Genomic DNA, 9,940 nt, shown 5'->3' on the forward strand with positions numbered 1-9,940 from the left:
GCAGCTGGTACCCTAACTGTGGAAGGCGTGAGGCTGCGGAAGAACAACATGGGAGGAAGAAGTGTTACTGTCATTATTAGCTGTATATTGTGGCTTTTAGGAGGTAATGTTGCTTTTAACGCTATTATAGGAGCTGATGCTACTTTTAACGCTAATGGATATGTTATGCTTCTTAGGCGTATTGTTAATTATACCCAAATTAAGAGTTGTTGGCTTTGTGGGACAGCAGATCAATTTGATGCACTGGTGTTAGGTATTCCTCAAAGCAACTGGACAGACCTGAATCCATATAGCCTACTCAATACATCATATCAGTGCACACAGGAGAATGTCGCAATGGAAGGAATGCTCTGAATTCCCAATACACTTCATGGACGTCTCCAACCCAATCTCGGTGTTTGCCCTCATCATGCAGTGGCAAAAGAAAAAAGGGGGAGAAGACTACCTTGCGCGCTGGAATGTAGAAATGTTTCGTACTGTACTGATTCTAGTGTTGTGCACATGCTGGGGTAGAGCCATATGGGTACCTGCTCAACCAAAACAAAATATATGGGTCACCCTTGCAAATCAGACTGGGCAGGAGGCCATATGCTTGGCCCTAGCTTCACCCGGAAACCCTTTCTCCACATGCTTAGTGGGAGTACCTTTAGATGATTGGCCCTGCCCTACGAAAGCTTTCGGTTGTCAAAGCAACAATTCACGTAATTACGTGGATAGTTGGGATACGATCGTACCGCATTTTCCGCGCGCTCCCTTAGAACCCCAAGAGTTAGAATTATTGGGGTCAATCAAGGCTGATGCATGCCTACGGTTCAATTGGACAAGTGTGTACCGGGGAACAGGTTGGAACCAATCATTACCTGTGTCAGTCAATGCCACATGGGGTAACAATACCGTTTGGTGTAACAAAACCTCGGAGAACGTATCCAAGTCATCCAACACACCGATTGCCTTACCACCAGGAGTGTTTTTAATATGCGGGGACAGGGCGTGGGCAGGAATTCCTTCCAAAATAGAGGGAGGCCCGTGCACGCTTGGGCGGCTAACGCTGCTCACGCCGAACACATCAATGATACTAGAACAGCACCGTAAGAGCCATAGGATAAAAAGAATGACACACGCGTTTCAAGGTGACTGTGATGATAACGCCGATTTTTGGTCCCGCGAAAGAACATTTGTAGCATCCTTTCTCGCCCCGGGGGTAGCGGCAGCAAAAGCGCTGGCGACATTAAGAAAATTAGGATGTTGGCTGGCAAAACAAACAAATGCCACGTCACTAGCTCTTTCAGGGCTGTTAACAGATGTTGATTCGGTTCGTCATGCTACCTTGCAGAATCGAGCTGCTATTGATTTCCTGTTGCTAGCACATGGTCATGGGTGTGAGGAACTGGAAGGGATGTGCTGTATGAACCTTTCTGATCATTCAAATTCCATACATAAGCAGTTGGAGACATTGCGCGACTTAACTACACACTTGCAAACAGATACAGGATTCGGCCTTGATAATTGGTTAAAAGGTCTTGGCTTGGGCCCATGGCTAACCTCAGCTGTGCAACATTTAATTACCATAGGGATCGTGCTTATTATGATTATACTCCTTGCACCATGTATCTTTAAATGCTTGCAAAATATGCTTACGCGAATAGTCAACCAAGAACGGAATGCGAGTTTGATAGCCCAAAAAGAAAACGGGGGAAGTGTGGAGAGTATTGTGCAAACCTGGCTAATGGAGAAAGGACATAGCCAGATGGAGTTAGTGCACAGGGCCTGAGTGAGGCAGAGGTAAAGTAGAGGACAGTGTGTCCTTGAGATAGGGAAGCTACTGCAGCTACACAAAATAAGAACCAGCTAGATTGTGGTTTTAGAATGGATCTTCTCAGTTCAACCGTGCAAGAGTGTGACCCCTCGGTTGGAAGTGGTGGCTCACATGGTCTGCCGTGAGAGAACTCAGGTGCTGGCAGTCTCGGGGGGTCACAGGTACAACATGCAGTGCTTCAGAACAGAGCGGCCACCGACTTCCTCCTGCTAGCCCATGGGCACGGCTGTGAAGACTTTGAAGGAATGTGCTGTATGGACCTGCAAGACCACTCTAAGGCAATCCACCAGCAAATCCAACAGCTGATGGAACACACCCAGGAGATACAGAAAGACGTGGGCTTCTTTGGGCTGGATGGGTTAATTGATTTATTGGATATTGGTGGGTGACTGAAATCCTCGCTTAAGACAGGACTGATGCTTTTGATTGTTATGCTTTTTGTCCTATGCTTATTCAGCTGTGCCTTTGCATGCTTAAGGCAAATGCTATCTTTGCATACTCATAAAGCCTGATTAGTGCAAAAGAAAAAAGGAGGACTTATAGAGGAATAGCTTGGAGATCGAGGACACCTTACAGCTCCAGGCGGTTGGTAAAACCTTGGCGTTGAAATGATCAAGAGTCCTTGAACTGCCCATCAGCAGATCAATACACAACGAAAGCTGCTCAGCAGGACGTCGGACTCTCGACTGGAAAGACCTTGCAGGCCAACACGGACTTGGGAATGGGTGCATGTATTAGTAAATCACGGCTAATATTACTAGTTGTTTTATTGTTTATGCCTTGTAGTTTTTGGCTGTGCTTTTGCATGTATTAGACATAAGGTATTCTGGTTTTGCATGTATTAGACATAAAGTATTCTCACTTACCAGCAAGGCTTGGTTAGTGCAAAAGAAAAAAGGGGGAATTGTAGAGGGATGCTGTGCTGAGAATCTGCACTGTGCTAGGAATCTGCACCACCTGCGCCTTGCTGATAATGTACTGGGGAGTGTTAGTGAGTTGTCCTTGGCCGGCTGGGAATGGGGAGCTATGTGGGAAAGAGTAGTTAGCCGTTTCGGGTAAACAACTTTGCAGAGCTGGGAAAGAGCCTATGTGGCCGGGACATAGCAACCTCCTTAGCAACCAATCATGAGCTCAAGCCTTGCAATATGCATGAACCTAATTAAGTTGTGTATAAGAGTGCACACTGAATGTTCAATAAACGAGTCTTGTCGATGACCAACTGGTGTCGCAGTCTCCCTTTCTCCAACAGTTCACTAGGATTCCAAGTAGCAGGCCCGTAATGCTTAATTATTCTTTCAGGGGGCCACTCATTTTCCCCCCATTTTTGCGTTCCACCTATATTGACCTCAACAGATCACTTGTCGCGGGCGACCCTTCTGTCCCCCAAATTATCATATAGTCTTATTCCCAATCGAGGACCACCTGTCTCTGGAAGAAGGAAAAAGAGAGGTTGGATAATTCCTATATAGCAAGCCCCTGACCGGTTTGCTGGTAGTTGTTTGTAGGCGGTATGTCCACAAATCCAATAATGGCCCTTTTTGGCCTTGGCACCATTCACAAATGGTCCTGCCGCAACCTTTGGGAATTGGAAATAAGCCGTGCTATCATTTCCCAAAGGGCTAAAAAAGGTGCTCAGGTGGCTGTTTATCTAGAGGGTGCAATACCAGGCACTGGTGTTGTTCTCCCACTCAGAGATTTGGCTGTGAATTTGGTTTCCAGGCCACCGAAGGACTAAGGTTTCATTTTTGTTCGACCAAAATCCCTTAAACCCTTTGTTGTGCCCATTTTCATTAAGCCACATCCATATATAAACACCCCTATTTTCATTGACCAACTTATCTGTGAGTGTCCACTGACATTTGCTTTCCCCCACATCAACCTCTCCCTTCTGGGTGCGATTCAAGCAACATTTTCCCACCGTAGGAAACTGAATTGGCCATATTTCACTATCATCCCAGGTGGTGCTATCAGTTTTGCTATAATTGCTTATGATTTGTGCTGGAGGGAGGGGTGTAGAGGTCCATGGCCAGCTGGACAACCCTAGAGGGCCTCCACAAATCCAGCAGTGACTCAGATTAAAAGTTTGGCTTGCTTATAGCTCTTGCTAACAAAACAAATTCATTATCCTTAAATGGACCATATAGATGGGGGGAATTTGGGCGGGTCGGCTTCTCTTCACTCTTGTAGATAAATCCCCAAAACAATATGATTAAAAATAACATAAACATTTTAACCAAATTATATTAAATTCGGCATCTGCTTCCCATCTTCCGTGAACGCGTCTAGGTCGCTTGCTTCCTCCTGGAAACAAAACAAAAGACAAATTGGCTTCTCAGGGGAACAAGAGGGAACAATCCATTTAGTGTGAATCTTATGAGTTTTCCCATAGGCCTTTTTTTTGCCTTTCAGGTATATTTGTTTAATGGGGTGTCCAACACCAGTGGTACTGCCCCCACAGTGGGGAGTTCAACCAAGACAGGTTGTCCTGGGGAATGAGATGGATTTCTAGGGTGATCGGGGTCATGTGAGGCTGGTATGACTGTTGGAGCTTTTGGACAAAGTGCTGTGATCTTGGGGCATCCATTTATTCCCCAGCGGCTGTTAATGCTGGTCACCGCATCCCACACCCGCTCAGCCCATCCTGGCTCATGCAGTTTGAGGAATCATTTCAATAGACTATTTGTTCTTTCCACAATTCCATTCGCTTGTGGGTAATACAGAGTATGAAACACCCACGAAATTTCCTCCTGGGCTGCCCGCTCCTGGACCACTTTGGCTGTAAAATGTGAGCCATTATCTGATTGAATTGACTGCAGTTTGGGGAAAATTCCAAGCCATTTTTCAGAGCCTTTATCGTGTCTTCTCCTGTTGCCTTACCACATGCTTTAGCGTGCACTAATCCAGATGCTATCTCTACACCTACCAGTACATAGTGCTTTCCCTCTGACCTTCGAAAGGGGCCTATGTAATCAACCTGCCAGGCCTCCCAAAGGCCTTTTCCCTCTCTTAAGTGCAGGGGGTCACCTCCCAGAGGGTGTCTGTCCAGATGGACACGGCATTGTTCACAAGAAGATACACAAGTTTTACATTCCTCCCTAGTAACCGGCCACCCTCGGGCTTGCGCCTCACAAAATAGGTCTTTAACTCCCAAATGCTTCCGTTTTCCATGTAGCCATTCCAGCAGACGTTCCCAATTTTCTGCTATCTGGGTGCTTTGTAGGGGAGCCAACTGGGCTAGTTCATCCACCTTGGCGTTCCATTGGCTCACCGAAGTGTCATCTTGTTGATGAGATGCTACCCAGGCTACCGCAAATTCCCCTTGTCTGGCAATGGTGAGAATATCCTGCCATTTTTCCTTTTGCCATACAGATATTCTATTGACCTCCCATCCATTTCATTCCCAGAATGGAAGCCACTCAGTGCAACCTTTAAACACAGCATAAGAGTCAGGATAGATATAGAAAGGAGAAGCAGATTGAGCCTCATGTTGGAAAATGCTCCACACAGTGGTTAGTTCTCCTACTTGTGCACTACCTTCCCCTTCAGTAACAATCTGTTCCTCAGTATCTATTCGAAGTGCTACAGCTCGGTATTTCCAAATTTTTCCCCCTCACTTCAACAAGGCATCTGTAAACCAGACATTCTGCAATTGTCCAGAAAACGGAGGAGCTACTTGTATTACAGATAATAACCCAGGTGTTTCTCTATCCAAGTCTACCTCATCTTGTATATTTAACACTTTCATGGTTCCTTCAGATACAGAAAAAAATTCACAATAGTGTTCCATTTGTGCGTACCATTTTTGCACAGAGGCTCTCTGAGCCACTCCGTCAGGGGGTGGAGTTCCTGTCAAAACTGCTTTAATCACTTTAAATGGGCCTCTGAGCACTACAGGTTGTTGCTGGATAGTCTGTTTGGCTTCCCTCAGAGCTAGACTAACTACAAATAGGCCTTTTTCCCAAGTTGTATATCTTTTTTCAGTGTCTTTAAAGCTGCGAGAATAAAAACCAATGGACCGAATAGGCCCCTCTGGACCCTTTTCCCACAAATGGATTGACAGTCCAGTCTTGGCAAATCCCCATTCAATTTGAACTGGATCTGTTGGGTGAATGGGACCAAGGACCTGATAGGCAGTCGCTTCAAATACCAACAGCTGTAAAGCCTCGTCATGGACCTCAGTCCATTCCCACAGAACTCTTTTTCGCAATAAGTCATATAGGGGTCTGGCAATAATTGAAAAGGCAGGGATATGTTTCCTCCAGAACACGAGCAACAAGCATGCCGTAAGGCTCTCATCGAATGTGGCATCCTGATCTGGTCGAGAGGGGAAAGAGTATCCAGTGGGATACATGTCATCCCTCCCTTCCACCAGATCCCTAAAAATTTTACCTCACTGTTGCCTGACATTGGCAATCGACTCCGTCCGCCGAGGCGGCCAGGCACGTCCAACCCGTGCCCGGGCCAGAGAGCACAGACACCAATATGAGGATGCTGCAAATGGCGTTTAATATACGCAGGCTGGATCTTATAAAGGTAGCAAAGGCGGAAGCATGCCTATATAGCCAATAAGCGTTGCTCTTTACCTAATATGGCATATGCCTTAGTTCCCTATTCTTCCCGTACATCGCGAGATCTTCCGAGCGCCGTACCCTACATCTCCCCCTCCCCATGTTAATCTAAGTATCCTAAATATCACTACTTTGAACAAGCTGCTGATAGCGTACATTGTGACTGCCTTGTTTCTGTGAGCGTCGTAGCTGATGCAATACATAGTGGGTTATACATGACAAAATAGACATGCCGCAAAAGACACCAATCAATACCATAATGATAATCAACCCAAGCTTCCACAATCAATTCAATTGAACCAGGATAGTAATCATGCCCAGATACTGTTGCCTATGCTCTCAAGCCATCTCCAGTTTCCTGGGTTACATCTTATCACCTGTAGCAGATCTGATCCTACGTTTTGAATGGCCTCCGACCTCTTGCCGATCTTCTCGTAGTCTTTTGTGGTCAGGCAACAAAATGTTAGGTTTTTGAATGTTCTGGACCGGCCTCCCCCCACCTGGAGAATCTCGAAGATTACGTTGATGGCCTCGTGATGTGCTTTGAGTATCTTGTTGACATCCCTAAGACCTGCCGCTATCTGTTGAGACAACGTGTTTACTGCTTTATTCGTCCGCAACAAGTGACAGGTCGAGCTTTGAATTTTGTATAGCCCTGTTGATCCTAAAATCGGGCCGAGGCAAGTAATATTAGCATTCACCAGGACGAGGAATGGTGCCTCGCTCATATTACCCGGTAAAAAGACACCAGGTGACATGGGGGCAAAAAATTTTACAAGGGTTGGGGGTATTTTGTCTGGTGGTAGGTATGCAGCAGCCAGCAAGCATAGCGCGCTAGAGCAGGAAACGTTTCAGGTGGGGAGAATTATAGTACCGTTCGTCCATCTTGTACCTGAGTGTCTAAACAAGTCTTCGGGTATAATCCACTCCCTGTTTCCTTCATCATCCCCGCAGCTAAATCTTCCCACACCTCTGCCTATATTTATTGTATTATAACTTTCATAGGTGGCAGAGGGGTCTGATGTAATCTTTCTCTCCCATTTCTGAGCCTTCTGAGTGACTATCTCTAGGTACCCTGTGAAATTCACATGATGGGAGCGGTATGTCACATTAACATATGACCCATATGGTGACCATGATTCCCCATACACTGTCCCACTAGGCAGTATTGTGAGATTTGCTGCTCTTCGTGCCATTAATTTGCATAAAGCGTTATCTGTTAGCGAAGCCGCAAAACTTACAAAAGCAAAGCATGTTAGTGGATTGTGTGGAAGGAGCGTTTGTAGAAGAATTGTTTGAAAGCAGGAACTGAGAGGAAAACTAGGGCCTCACACAGCTCTGGCATTACAGAGGCCTGCTTGGGGTGCTACACAGTTGCCACTTCCAGGATGGTTGGTGCGCACGGACTCTGCTCCTCCACGGTTCCCTGGGCAACGCAATCTGCCCTCCTCGCAGCTGCAAAGGGGAGTAACGGAGGATGGAGCGGGGTGAAGGCTCCGCGGCCAAACTCTGTTGCACTCCCTTTGCTGGGCTGCTGATAAGCTGCACAGTGGCTGTCTAATGAGAGATATACGATAACAAGTCCGGTGCTGAGCCAGCAAAAGTGGCAAATGATGAACTTTGCTTGAACATTGCTCATTATAATGTGAAAACCGTACCTCCATCTCAGAAGTTACCCGCCTCCGAGGTACGACCACCCCTCACTGAGCATGCGCTTTAGATTTTCGGTTGACTGTACCTTTAAATGAAAGCGAGAAACTTTTCCACCAATCAACAACAAGGTTAAGTATGACTTTAGTCACTCAAGCTCCACCTGAATGTAAAGAAAGTATAAAAGGTGAACTAAGGATGAAAAGTCTGGAGGGAAGAATTCATTGTAACTCCTGGGTCAGTTGAGAGGCTGAGCCCCCTTCCCTCCCCTTGCGCCGGGACGCTGCCTGAGGAGACTCGAGACTGGACGTCTTCTCCCATTTTCTGGGGTGAGTGATGATTGCACATTTGTACATCAGAGCTAGCTAAAAACCCCATGCTCTAGTAGAGAATTTCCTGTACTAACATTCGAAACCTGCTTTGTAAATGTTGCACTTGAATAAATCATACTGTTTGTGAACTCGACTATTTGTTTGGGGGGGGGCAATCGAACCTACAGTTGACAGACTGTTCGTGAATCCGATACCTTTTTTGATACCTCCTTCCCCCCCCACCACCATTACCACTACGGCTTTCAAACTGCAACATTTTCAACACAGGTTGAGATCAGGACATTCCCCTTTTTCCACCCCGGTGGGGAGGCAATAATGGGATGCGCCTCTCGCCCTCGCCCATTGTCGGGCCTAGGATTCTGTGTTTCCTGGTCGACTCCATACAACCTGTATCAGCAGGATAACGCAAAGAGACCCTTTCCTCGTCTTGCCATGTCGATCGTTTGTTTTGCTATTCTCCAATATTTCCTTTTCAACCGGACAAGGTGCTTTCTTAGTAGGTCGGGGTCCAGTCGAATCCTCCATCACTGAGGTGTATGGGTTGTGAGGTCGTCCCACCAGCCGTTCCTGTAGGGGGAAGCTCATAGTTGCCATGAGTTTTGAGGTTCGGTCTTATCCACCTTGTGGGTACCCATTTCACTGCCTCCGGCTGTCTTACGGCCGCGTAGCCCCTTCCCTGGGTTACCAAGTTCCACCCAGACTCTCATATCCCTTTCTCTGGGAACCTGACCAGAACTGGGGGCCCATCCTCTATAGCTGGTGCCTTGTTCTCATTTCCACGAATGAAATGATTCAGCGAATATAGCGCTCGCATCAAAATTTCTGGTTGCTTCATACTGGGAATTCTTTGGGTATGACCTTCCCCCTCCCCAAGGATCTTGATTTTTTTGTTTGAGGGTTTGATTTGCTCTCTCTACAATTGCCTGTCCTTGGCTATTGTGGGGAATTCCGTGCTGCAGTTGAATTCCCCATTTGTCAGCCCAGTCTTGCGTAGATTGGGCTGTGAAGCAGGAGCCGTTATCTGTTTTGATTATTCGCGGAACGCCTAACCATGCTATAGCCGTTATCCAATGCTGGTGAGCTGCACGCGCAGTAACCCTCTGGTGTTGTGTGGCTATGATCAGTCCACTGCATGTATCCACTGTAACTGCTAACCAGGGTCGTGGTTTGAATAAAGGGCATAATGTGAAGTCTGACTGCCAGATTTGATTTGCCTTTAGGCCACGGGGATTCACCCCAGCACCCCATAGAGTCGATCGTTGGCAATACGGGCAAGTGGCTACCACATCCCTGGCTGCTGCAAGGGGAATGTTGCAATGCTTTGCGAGGGCTCTCGCTCCTATGTGGAGGTGCTCGTGTATAGCACGAGCTTGTGTTATTGTCCATACACCCTTGGCTGCTGCATCAGCTTTATTGTTGCCTTCCTGATAATATCCCTGTATACTGGCATGACTTCTCACATGGACTATGGAGGCTGTGGTGCTGCGCTGTTGCAGCGCCTCCTCCAGCATGATGGCTATTGGCGTGCCCGCCCATACATTCTCCTGTGTGCACTGATATGATGTATTGAGTAG

The 9,940-nt window shown here is 46.9% G+C and overlaps 1 protein-coding gene across 1 annotated transcript; it reads left to right on the forward strand.

Annotated features, from left to right (window-relative positions):
* Positions 1-842: 842 nt before the first annotated feature.
* Positions 843-1,771, forward strand: LOC148594861 (syncytin-2-like; the record flags this gene model as incomplete). Its single annotated transcript, XM_088523506.1, has 1 exon — positions 843-1,771. A coding segment is annotated over one exon (929 nt), but the record flags the coding sequence as incomplete, so codon positions are not given.
* Positions 1,772-9,940: the final 8,169 nt, after the last annotated feature.

Source organism: Tinamus guttatus, unplaced genomic scaffold, assembly GCF_059628265.1.
Source record: "Tinamus guttatus ecotype Peru unplaced genomic scaffold, ASM5962826v1 Tinamus_guttatus_pri_ptg000192l, whole genome shotgun sequence".
Taxonomy (NCBI): Eukaryota; Metazoa; Chordata; class Aves; order Tinamiformes; family Tinamidae; genus Tinamus; species Tinamus guttatus.